Below are 13,236 nucleotides of genomic sequence, written 5' to 3' on the forward strand. Positions count from 1 at the left end.
AAGCCAAATAAGACATCCTTAAACCCCAAAGAAAAATTCACTAATAAAGAAACACGTACAAATAGACAAAATTTCTTCCAAAAAGTATAGCTACATGAACACAATCCCAAAAAAGGTGAGGTACAGGCTCGTCTTCCACTCCACAGAAGCAGGTCCAACTCAGGAAACATTTTTTTGATAAAAAGACTGGGTAAAATCAATGTAACAACTTGAGGCAGGAATACAATATTAAGTTAAAGAATTCAGAATAAGAAAACAAATGACAGTTTGAATTTACAAAGTTGAGAAACCAAAATAATATTATCAATAAACCAATGTGAAAAGAAGAGTGTTTTATTTATCGGATATCATGGTTATTCCAAATAGAATACCTGTGGGGGCTAAAATTATGTATGCAAATCATGTGCCAAGCCAAAAACACCTGCTTATGGAAATTTGATGGGCAATTTAGAGATATTATAATTACATACTAACAGAAAAGGGAAACCACCAACTTTAGAAAAAATATAATTGGGAATAGCATTCCATAAGGAATCAGAATCGTTCAAGCAATTGATCTTAAACATATTGTTTGAAGAAGCAAAATCAAGAAAGTTAAAACCACCATGTTCAAAGCTATTCATGACGACAGATTTTTTTCTGTAATGTCTTTTTTGTTTCCATAAATTTTTTTTTTTTAAAAATTCTATCAACCTCTACAGAAAATGTTTTATCCACATGCAAAGAAAGAGCAGGGTAGGTCAATCTAGAAATATCCTCCACTTTGACGTGGAGAGCCCTTGCTCATAAAGATGAGTCTCTTTGGAGCCAGGAAGTAATTTTTTTCTTAGCTTAAGTAATTACTGGATCAAAGTTACATTTTCCTCTCACATTGACATCTTTACAAATTGTAACACCCAAATAATTCACTTGAGACTTAACAGGAATATTGTGAAGAAATGGAGCAGAACAATACTTTGAGGGAAGTTCACATTTATCTAAATTCAAAGAAAGGTCGGAAGCTTTTGAACACATTTGAATAAGATCAAGAGCGATAAGGATCTGCAAATATTTTTTTAAAAAGAGTGCCGTATCACCAGCTAACTGAGTTACAATAATGTGTTTATCTGCTATATTAACCCTTAGTAATTGACTGTTCAACAGGGAAGTAGTAAGGAGCTGAGCGGCCATCAAGAACAAATAAGGCAATACCGGGCAACCCTGGCGGACCCCTCTAAACACATTAAACCTAGGAGAAGTTTAGCAAAATAAATCACCAAAATCGAATTTATACAGGGATTGCAAAATAAATTAATGTTCAAGGGAATCATAGGCTTTATAAAAAATGTAAAAAAAAAAAGTTCATCATAGTCCAACAAATCTAAAACAAGGCGTATATTATTAGCAATATGCCTCTTTGGGATGAAACCTGATCGAGTCTAGTCTATTATTGTACCTTTCTTTAATTGATCATGCTAAAGCAAAGAAGAGTTAAGCTTCCAATAATAGGCTCTAGGTTTTGAAGAGATAACTGAAGATACAGGGGATTGAATAACAGTTGCTTTATGATCAGTCATGGGTGAAGTGAGAATGCTAACAGAAACATTAAAGTCCCTATCAGATTGTGAAACAAGCCAGTCTATTCGGGACGGTCTAGAACTATTTTTGTTACTCCAAGTATAGGACTTAGTATTCAGAATATTTTAAAATAGGAAAAGAACACTGCTTTGGTTTTCTTTTGAAAAATACCTTTATGTAATTTAAAAATAACACTGAATGGTAAAGAAATCATCCATTATTACAGCATAAAGACTAAAACCAGAATTTTGTAAACTACATAATTGTAAATGGCAAATTCATGAATGCCAAAAATGTTTTTTTTTATAAATCATATAAGGCTGTAAAGTATGTAAGAGGTCTGCTGTATTTAACATCATGTGTATGGCTTTTATTATTTTAGTTCTATTTTGAGAACATTTGATTTTTTTGTGATTGCACATTGAATAGTAGATACCATTACAAAATAATAATAATAATATAAAGAAAAGCTCAAAGATTTTCACCATTTTTCAGGGCATTTTTTATTGTAAGAGTTTCTGCATTGCTTTACAGGTGTATCAATTACAACAAAATCTTTCCTCATCAAGATGGTATGATATGGTCTACTGATCTCTACAGCAGAAGTGGCACAGGACCATTAGGAGCACTGACAATTTCTTTTTTTTAACTTGTGACACTTCAGAATTTACACAATTCCAAATAAAACTTCTCAATGTAACAATACTTATGGTTTAAAATCCTTCAGATAGTAACGTCAGAAGGCAAATATTTTTCCAATTAAAAAAAAAAACAAAAAAACATCTGCAGCCACCATTCATGAAATAAACTTTAAACAGTCTTAAATATAAACTTTCAAGTCAATCTTAAACATTAAAACCAATAACTGACTCCGTAAAATGGAATGTATTATTCTGTGGGACCAAAAAAAAAAAAAAAAAAATACGTTGCTGTCCAAAATCAACTCTCTTCAACTTGTGTACAGACTGAGATTAAGACTATTTTAAAACCCAAATTAGAAAATACTTTGACAAATGACCATACAAACACCAAAGCCCCAAGCATGAGATTTTATGCATGAGAATTTTTTTTCTTCTTCATGTTTCCAACTAATTACAGTGATTTCGATGGTTAAATCTCTGTCTGTGTCCTGGGAATCAGGGGTATGGTTTGGCTTTATTTCGGTCAATGCCCTTGTTTTCTGGTATATGCTTGTAACTGCAGCGATCATTCTTAATGCAGCCATTTGTCCTCCAAAAATAACATTCATCAGGCTGTTTGCTAAAGAAAAAAAGCAAAGACAAAAAAAATAATCAATTATCATTGAAACAAACTATCAAAGGGATTATATGACATTGTGCATTTGATGCAGTGCCCTGGCACGACAAGACAAAACCAACAAACCCCATTACAAACAAAAAGGCATTTGTTGCATCCAGTGGGGACGCAATTACTGATTATAATGACTTCTATTGTCTCTACGTGTTGCTAATTGAGTCGCATAAACATAAAACCAAGTCTGCATTTTTGATAAGAGAAATGACAAACAACAAGTGCTATTTTAATAATACAGCGAGAATAAAAGTTATGCTTTCTTTCTTGGCATTATCATTTTGGCAGCGTTATGCAAATATTCCCACACAGTGATGTAAACAAGTGGGGGCGTGTTTAAACGTGGTGCTTTAGGTGGGCGTGGCTAACAACTTTTATAAAGAATATCTCTGGGTTTGAGACATTAGTGGATCACTATTTGCAACTTTATGGAACTTATTTATTCACAAACAGCTTGTAAGACTCCAAAAGAGAAAGGAAAACTTGAAAATTGCATCATATGACCCCTATAAGCTGCATAATAAAATTGTTATAATATTACTCCATTTTTATTTAACTTAAGTAATAGTTCACCCAAAATTTTAATTTGCTGAAATTGTACTCATCCTATGCTCGTCAAGGTGTAGATGAATTTGTCGGAACAGATTTAAAGAAATTTAGCATTATGTCAACAATGGAGTAAATGGGTGCCGTCAGATTGAGAGTCCAAACAGCTGAATAAATGCATCACAATCCACAGTGGTGTAAAGTATTTGTTGAGTAACTAAAGTAGTAAATCTACTTTATGTGGATGCAAGTATATTAACAGTATATAAAGAATTTACAATGGATTCATTTGGATTACTTGATTATTGTGATGTTTTTATCAGCTATTCTGATGGCACCCATTCACTGGTGAGAAAACTGATGTAATGCTAAAATTCTCCTGAATCCGAATCTTAGATGGCCTGAGGGAGAGTACATTTCAGCAAAAAAAATTTTGGGTGAACTATTCCATTAAGTAGAACATTCTGATCATATAGCTCAAACCAAATGTTGTGTTTCTAACCTAAACGGTGATATGTGCTCACAAATGAGCTCAAAAACAGAATCCGTCCATGTTCACTCACCCATTCTTCCCTGAGGACTCTGTAGAGGCACCTCTGGACACTCCGAGACGTGTGTGAATCCTATCTGGATAACGCACCACTAGAATTGTCCCATCAATTACATAACCCTGCAAATCACAAAAACAAACATACAGGCTGTTGTTTTTCATCTGAGATCTTCATTTAACCAGAAACACGGGTCAAAACCCCAACCACTGATATCACTTGAGAAGGGTTAGAGATATTAGCAGCCATATAGACAACTGCATAGCCTACTTTCCACTGAACAAAGCAACAGAGCAAGCATACTCACATGGAAATCCTTTATGGCTTTATCACAGTCCTCCTTCTTGGTGTAGTTAACAAATGCACAGTGTCTCATTTGTAACACTCTTACACTATGGACATGCCCAACACTGTTTTATAAAGATAAATTAATACAACTTAAAATGTGCTCCATCACGTCAATGCTGAATAAAACATTTTACTGGCTAAAATGTGTGTGCAAATCAAATAAAGGTCACTTACGAGCTGAATAAGTGATAAAGCTTTTGTCCTGTCAAAGAAGGCACCAGATCTCCGACCCAGATGGGAAATAGCTCTCTGTTTAGGGAAGCCAGACATCCAGATTCAGGCAATTTTGAGGTGAAAGTTGTATCACAAATGCCTGTATGTATGTGTCTTACGGAGGAGGAGGATGATGATGATAAACCGGAGCAGTGGTTGGCATACTGGGTCGAGGCTGATTCTGAGGAAGAGGTCTGAGGGGGAATTTAGCTGGAGATTGTGCGTTTTGCTCTACAGACATTAACTGGTGTTCTCTGGGCGCTAGGACAGGGTTTAGACCTGCACAGAATGAGAGTTAGCTACATGCAACCTAAACAGAAAAAACAACTAGATACTAGGAAGGAACAAATAAGACATGGGGGCAAAACATACCCCCACACATTCAAATCAGAACATTTTTGACCGTCACGATTAAAGTGAAATTTGAAAATGATTAAAAAGTGTTGATTATGGAATCACTTTATATATATATATATATATATATATATATATATATATATATATATATATATATATATATATATATATATATATATATATATATATATATATATATATATATACACACACAGCATTAAGCATTATAACCAGTCACAAATCTGTTGAGTCCATTAATGTGATGGCCAATCAGTGATGTTTAGATCAGTATAAAAATGATACATCAGTTTATGTATCAATGCTGATTTTAAGCTTGCATATTAGATACATTAACTGACAGAATATTGAATAATAAAAAAATAAAAAATAAAAAAAAAACTGAATAAGGGCAATTCACATTTCCCTTACAAAGTTAAAAACAGTCCAGGAATTCACTTCCAGGGGGCAAATATGAGCTTTTAATGGAAATGTTAATCTCTGCACTTGATACAGTATGTACATGTATTATCATACCTGACAGCCCCGAGAGACTCTCTAAGGCTTTTTCTACAGTTCCATGAAGAATTAAGGCGTTTGAACTCTGCTCTTTAGTGAATCCCATTTCCTGTTGATGAAACAAGCATATTTCAACATTACCATTCTGGTCATTCACAACAAATAGAAACCAGAATGCAGCTGCTGGCAATATTCTAATACAATGTGAGGTCCACCGCTCACCATAAGCTGCATGAGCTGCACCCTCATCATCTCCTCAGCTGCGTCCTTACACGTGCTGTCCAGTTTTAACACTTCATTATATGTAAGTCTGGCTTCATAGTATCTCTGACAGAATGGGAAACAGGATTGCATGAGAATACAATAGCAGCGGGGCATCTGTAATCGAGTCTATACTCTAAATGATGGATGACACTGGCAAAAACTGTAGTAATACCTTCAGCCCAACAAGTGCTTTGCCTTTCCTGTAAAGCCCTTTAATCCATTTGGGGTTCATAGAAAGAGCAATTTCAGCATCATTTAAAGCTTTCTCATACTGCAGCATCTTTTCATAGCAGTAAGAACGATTGCCAAATAACCTGTTCCATAGACAAACAAAGACATTAATGTGACACCTATGGCTTATTCAGACGTTATGTTGCGATTAAAACGGTCAACATGGATTCTTACTTATACTCTTTAGGGTTATGTTTTATAGCATCTGTAAAATATTTCACAGCCATTTCCAGTTGTCCTGAGGCGGCATACTCATTACCTATAACTACAGAAGAGAGGATGGAATTAGGAAGACATTTCATGACTACATTTTTTTAAGAAAATCTCCACTCACACACCTGCCAGCTCCACGCTTCTTGTAATAAAGTAATTTGCATTGACTGTCTCCTCTGGCTGCTGCTCCTCCACCTTGTTATCAATCTACAGGAATGAGAGAATCGAAATGTTATTTAAATAACGAGTATGTCAAGAAATTGTTGCTTCCAGTAAAATGGTTCATGCTTACATGGACACTTCTGTAAGAATATTACACTGCCGTTCAAAGGTTTTTGAAAGAGGTCTTTCATGCTCACCAAGCTGCATTTATTTGATAAAAATACTACAAAACAATACTATTGTTAAATATTAAGAGTTTAATAAAATGTTCTATTCGATTTTTAAAAAAGTAATTTATTCCTGTAAAGCTGAATTTCCAGCAACCATTACTTCAGTGTCATTATCCTTTAGAAATAAATGCTAACTACCAAAGAAACATTTCATATTACTATCAATGTGGAAAACTGTTCTGTTTGATGAACAAAGTTTCCAATCCAAACTGTGTGAATATCCGGTTCACCGACACATGCCACGATTTGCAGATATGACAAAGTTCCACGTGGATGAGAATTTTCTGCATTATGGCACAATGGTTTTAATCTATATGTCAGAAGTTTTAAGATCATCAAAAAAAGAAAAAAGTAATAATTCTATTCAACTTTCATTTCATAATCAGGTTGTGAAAATGTGCACTATTGCAGCCTGGCTGCTTGCTGTGCACACACTGTGTTAAGCAACACCTTTGAGAAAGAAATAAGGGGGTTGTAGTAAGTCTTCACTCTTTTCCAAAATGTCTCAAGGCAAGAAGTTGGTGCCAGACAACAAACCCAAAAGGCCTGTAGAATATCCTACGTTCACACTTAAAACTCATACAGTTCTCAGCCAGTGATCACACTACAGGTGCTTTCTTGTTTATTTTTAAGATTTCCTCAGTACTCCCACCACAACCTTTTTAAATAATCTTCTGGGATGTTTTTAGCTGCGGCATACTTTGCTGTCTTGACCAGTAAACTCTGACTTTGGCTTCTGGAACATCCTGATTTTTTTTTTTTTTTTTTTAATAGAGAAGACTGTCTACAACAGGGGTGTCAAACTCAGTTCCTGGAGGGTTTAGTTCCAACACACAAACCAATCTAGTTTTCAAATATGCCTGAAGGACCTGATTAGCTGGATCAGGTGTGTTTAAATAGGGCTGGAGCTAAACTCTGCAAGGCTGTGGCCCTCCAGTAACTGAGTTTGGCACACCTGGTCTACAACAAAGCAGAGATTCCTGCAGAACATTGGACCATCTAACTTTTAGTCAGTTTAGCAGTTTTCCTCCTTTTCAGACTTTTCCCAGTACTCCTGCAATAGTTATTTTATTAATCTAAGTTTAATCTAATGGTGGCTTTCTGCTAGCTGTTTTTCTTTCAATAATCATGCTTTCAACAACATGTGATAAGAGAAACTGATACATGTAGTGTAAAATCACTGAGTATAGTGATTATACAGTAGCAATCTCACATAACCTTATAATGTCCTAGTTTCTATAAAATACTGTACATGAATAACAATAATAAAACACACTTCAATACTGAACCACTAGGCAGTATGCCAAATTCTGCACACCCAGTGTCTCGTATCAAGAAAGTAATGAGTCCCTCTACCAACCTGTTTTTGTCGCATTGTAGTGTCTTTCTCCTCAGACCCACATGGTTTTCTTGAGTTTTCTTGAGCATGTTTCTTATCATTTTTAGGTTTTTGTTCAAGTTTGCGTTTGGCAATACTGGCTGCATTTGACACAAAGCAGCTGCTCATGTCAAGCTCCTAAGACACGCATAATAAAGTCATGAAAATCAGACAACAGCTCTTCATCTAGATAGTAATTTTGTGAATGACAAGGGACATTAAGGATCATATTGCAGAAGCTTGGAAGACACAAGCTAACCTCTGGATCCATAGTTGAGTCTTCCTCTTGATCATCTTCATTACTGCTATCACTGCTCTGTACAGGTGCTGAGGGGCGTTGAGGACCAGGAGGCACAGATGTACAATTTTTGCTTTTAACTTTATTTTCATCTTTATCTGCACGTTTAATCTCTTCTGGTCCAGGGTCAACTTGAACCTTAAACCAAAGAAAGAAACATTTAGACTTTGATGCATGCCAACGCAGCATCATTTTGACTAATACTGAAACAAACATAGTGGATACAAAAAAAAAAAATCCTCACCGGTTTATTTTTTTCTTTATTTGAATTCTCCTTCTCTAATTTTTCCAACCGACGTCTCTCCTTCTGTCTCTATAATAGTTTAGAAAAATATAGCTTAATTTTCATACTTGTTTTTCAAATAAAGACTTTACCGCATGCCCTCACCGTCTTCTTCTGTTTTTTCTTCTCTGCCTTTTTCTTAAGTTTTTCTTCGTCATCCATTAGCTCTTTTGCATTTCTTTCTGCTTCCTAAAATAGTTACATAATAATTGTCAAAATCTTCTAAAACAAAATAATGATTGAATCACAGGTGTTTGACGCAAACCTCAGCTGATATTTGTTTGGATGGTTTTGGCAGACCTCTTTCAAGGAAGTTGCGAGAACAGTTTCTGTTGTTTGTACCGATGGCATACTTGTTGTCATCTTCATAATCATAATCGTAAGAATCCTCATCAGATGAACTTTCGTATGCTGTAAAGTGAGCTGCAAAGCGGTCCAATTCTGGAACTGCAATACAAAAACAATTTTCTCAAATATCACAAAAACTTAACTGCAAATGTTATATAGTGTTCCAGCTATCTTTACCTTGAAGTAGTTCACTATAAATAAAAATGCTGAAAATCTATTTACACTCAGTCCATCCAACATGTATATGAGTTGGTTTCTTTAATTTTAAGAAATTTTGCATTACATCATTTGCTCACCAGTGGATCCTCTGCAGTCAATGGGTGCCGTCAGAATGACAGCTGATAAAAACCATCACAATAATCCACAAGAAATCCATACAACTCTAGTCCATCAATTAAAATCTTGGGAACAGAAAAGCTTAGATGTTTGCTAGAAACAAATAAATCCAAGTCCATAATCCCTATACTAAGGCTTCCTCTAGTTGCAGCTCTTCTCTTATTCAGTACATAATCAATGGCCTCAATCACAAGTGTTCTTTTCTTCTTTTTGGCTCATCCCCAATCTGTCTCAAGTATTTCCCTATCCTGGTGATTTATTTTTAATGGTAGCACTCACAGTTAGTTTATCTTTAAATATGTTCTTTATGGTTACACAAAAACACACATTAGGGATGAGCATATCTCCATGACTGAGGCCAATACGATATGCATCTCGATGCATAGCCAACTACACGATACTTAAAGATACATATGAAACAGCTACTGATGTGATGCAATTCACCCATTATGATGCAGTGTGATCCGATTTCAAGTCAACACAATGCAATATGATGCAATGGAAAAAAACAGGATAACTTCTAATACCTCGAGGCCTGTTTCATAAGGCTTATTTCAGTTAGCCTGACTCATTTTCAAAGGATTTGGTTTTTCTATAAAAATTTAACATAGGCCTAGATCAAGCTAGACCAAACAAAAGTTGATGTATTTCCTCAGCAACCAGCACGGATCAGCTCCAGGCATGACGAAGCAGATATCGTCCTCTTTTGGAAGGCCAAACAAAAGTATAGATGCTGTGTTTCGCTTTCACAGTGAAACACAGCATCTATACGGTATGGCGGCTTCGTCAACAACAATAGTACAGCGAGAATAAATGATACACCTTCTTTCTTTGCGTGAACATCTGGGCAACTTTATGCAAATCACATAGTGAGTGATATAGAGATGTGGCGCCATGTTAGAACGAGCCATTTTAGGGTGGGTGTGGTTAACTTTTATACAGAAGATCTCTTTGGATTTGAGAATTAGTCTTTGCAACTTTACAGATCTTCTTTATGCACCAAGAGCTTGTAACACTCCAAAAAGAAAGGAAACATTTTAAAAATCGCACTAAATGACCCCTTTAAGAGCTGCTTAAAAATAAGCATGCACAAATTAGTGAGATTGTGTGAAATGAATCTGTCATTTATGAAACCGCTTTAGCCCAGATTGATTTGTTAGGTTACTTCAGGGCAGATCTTTGCTTTTCCTCAGGTCTCCATAGTGTTGTGATACATCATATTCACGCAAGAGCAGCAGTGATGGGAGCATGAGCTTGAGAGACAGTTTTGAGAGGAGAAATCAATTTACATGTAAAACATTGATCACATTATTGGTTAATTTATAAACAATAAAAGTGTAGCCAATCCACTAGTAATTATATATAATAAAATTTTTTTTTAATTGACCAATGCAAATATGTTAGAAACGATGCATCGCGATACAAATGCTAACTTGTATCCAATGCTTTGGTTTAAAAGTGTGCATCGCATCGTTAACTTTCTAAGCTGATGCACCAGGCTAATCACGCAATCTTCCCATCCCTAACTCACATACATTCATGTATGTATAACACACACTATATGCTCACATCAAAATCCATCTTAAAATCCAAAAACTTATTGGTCTAGAACTGTTGCTTGATCTATGCATATTTCTCTCCAAATTCAGATGAGATTACTTTTCACAGGAGAAAGCAATATTATGGCTAGAGGACTCTTATTTTAGCCAGATGCATTCTTAAAATGGTCTTAATGATGGATTTATTACTAACACTTCAGAAGACATTCATCGATGGACTGGAGTCGTGTGTCACTTGTGATGTTGTTAGCAGCTTTTTTGAGCTCTCCATCTGAAGTCACTCAATCTCTGAAGATAGAGAGAGTAAAAACTATTAAACGTTTTCTTGAACCGGTTTATTGAATCGAACTGTCCGAAAGAACTACTGGTGATCCGAAAACCAAAGCAACCGATTCCTGACTTGTGAACAAGTCAGTCTTTTGTTCGTTATCTGGCTCGGCTCAGTGTTCATCTCTCTCTTCACAGCAGTTCAGTCAGTGTACGGTTTGAGTAAATGAATTACTCCGGGATATTGGTTTGTTTAAACTCAGAGGGAGTGTCAGCCACATTAAAAAAAAGATAATAGCTTAAGTCATTTGTGGATTAATGCGAATTGGAGATGCGAACCGTTTAAAATGATTCAGTTCGATTTGGTGAACTGGTTCAAAAAGATCCGGTTACGTCGAATGATTCGTTCGCGAACCGGATATCGCAAACTGCTTTGTTTTGAACTCTCTTACAACAGACACGGAAGAGAAGACAATGCTGAATAAAGTCATAGTTTTTGCTATTTTTGGACCAAAATGTATTTTCGATGCTTCAAAAAATTCTAACTGACCCTCTGATGTCACATGGACTACTTTGAGGATGTTTTTCTTACCCTTCTGGACATGGACAGTATACCGTACACACAGTTTCAATGGAGGGACAGAGAGCTCTCCGACTAAATCTAAAATATCGTAAACTGTGATCCGAAGATAAATGGAGGTCTTACGGGTTTGGAACGACATGAGGGTGAATTATTAATTAAATAATTTTGATTATTGGGTGAACTAACCCTTTAACTATTTTTTTTCTAAATCTATTCTGAAGAAAAACTAATTTTCAGCAAATTTTCATATTCGAGTTAACTATTCCTTTACAATTAAGGAAATTTTACAAAAACTTTAATAACATAAGGACCCTAATATCAAAAGAAAAGTTCATAAATCATGCACCCTGATACACTTGAATATTTCAATCTTTTTTGCTGAATCAGAGCTCACAAACAAAGTTCATGTAAAACTTTAGAGCACTAGAACAAGCGCAATAATAGGCGTGTGCCAGTGAAATAAAGGCATGACTTACCAAACCCATAACCAAAATTTAAGGCATCTAAGAAATTGCGGTTTGCAGATCTATCCTTGATAAAATCCACCATTGTCTCCTAAAAAAAAAGACAGCACAGAAAATAGAAATTAAAGAATAAAACCTTCACACACCAGATTAACTAAAACAATACTGATACATGTCTGGTAAATGAATTCACAGAAACATCATGACTTACGTGGGTCCGCATGAGGCTGTCGTCATCACGCAACCGGAAGTACTCTAAAAAGTGTCATTGGGAAAACATATTTTTAAAGTTTGAACAGGCCTTACATTGGCACAGACACACAAAGAGTGACTTGCGTGGCTGAATCCTGCATATGTCATAAAAGCATTGACTCACCTTTCGTATACTATTAAAGTTTGTAATGATCGAAAACACACCAAAATATACTGGATTCATAAGACAGCGTGAATGTAACAAGAACTGACTAATTCTTTCACAACTTCTACGTCCTTTCACAATTTCCAAGCAAGTTTTGTTGAACGACGCGTCTTCTCTATTGTTAGTACAGCTACATGTGTTTGGCGAGCTGGCGAAGTTTTGGTAACATTAGACATCACGAAAAAAGACGAGCAATCTTACCTGGTCCTATGGTGTTCTTTCTTGACATTTTAGCGAATATACTTATATATATGTATACAAAACTAATTAATGCTAAATTATAAAATACTTAAGTAACTTCCAGTTGATTTAACATTCCTTAGTGCTCGAGACTCATCTCCACCTTTGCTGACACACACAGTGCGCGCTCACACGCATGCGCGCGCATATATGCTGGATAGATGCGCAGAACCTGGTGGAACACTCACAAACTGCGCACCAACGTGGTGCGGTTAGAAAGAGAGAAGTATCTTTATTTTACATTTAAATTAAGAAGACCAGTACGGAACACGCAGCGCCGGGTGAAGCCTGTAAGCGGGTGTAAGAATCGAGGGTGTTGTTTTTATTTATTTATTTTTTCTCTATTTTATTTCGGATCTTTTCTTGTCTCTTATTTTGTTCAACTTGTTAAGATCAGATTTATGAAGCTGTATATTGATTCAATTTTGTTTACGTCTTAAAATTGTACTTTGACAAAATGTTAATAAAAAAATAAATACAAATTAAAAATAAATAAAAAAAAAAGAATCGAGGGTGTTTGAATGTGGGTTGGTAGGTTAATCAGGAGATTGTATATAGAGTGTCCA

General features: G+C 35.5%; 1 protein-coding gene across 1 annotated transcript; it reads right to left on the reverse strand.

The window, feature by feature from the left end:
• Positions 1–2,035: 2,035 nt before the first annotated feature.
• Positions 2,036–12,802, reverse strand: LOC113112916 (tetratricopeptide repeat protein 31-like). Its single transcript, XM_026278843.1, has 18 exons — positions 12,632–12,802; positions 12,224–12,267; positions 12,025–12,103; positions 8,721–8,902; positions 8,561–8,644; positions 8,417–8,485; positions 8,134–8,310; positions 7,857–8,012; positions 6,230–6,311; positions 6,066–6,156; positions 5,833–5,974; positions 5,619–5,723; positions 5,415–5,505; positions 4,643–4,802; positions 4,485–4,559; positions 4,270–4,372; positions 3,978–4,084; positions 2,036–2,817 (listed from the first exon to the last, which is right to left on the reverse strand). Exons 1-18 carry the CDS (start codon positions 12,657–12,659, stop codon positions 2,694–2,696), a joined length of 1,899 nt encoding a protein of 632 aa, XP_026134628.1. The 5' UTR covers positions 12,660–12,802; the 3' UTR covers positions 2,036–2,693.
• Between the last annotated feature and the right edge of the window lie 434 nt (positions 12,803–13,236).

This window comes from Carassius auratus, chromosome 13 (assembly GCF_003368295.1).
Source record: "Carassius auratus strain Wakin chromosome 13, ASM336829v1, whole genome shotgun sequence".
In the NCBI taxonomy this organism is placed as follows: Eukaryota; Metazoa; Chordata; class Actinopteri; order Cypriniformes; family Cyprinidae; genus Carassius; species Carassius auratus.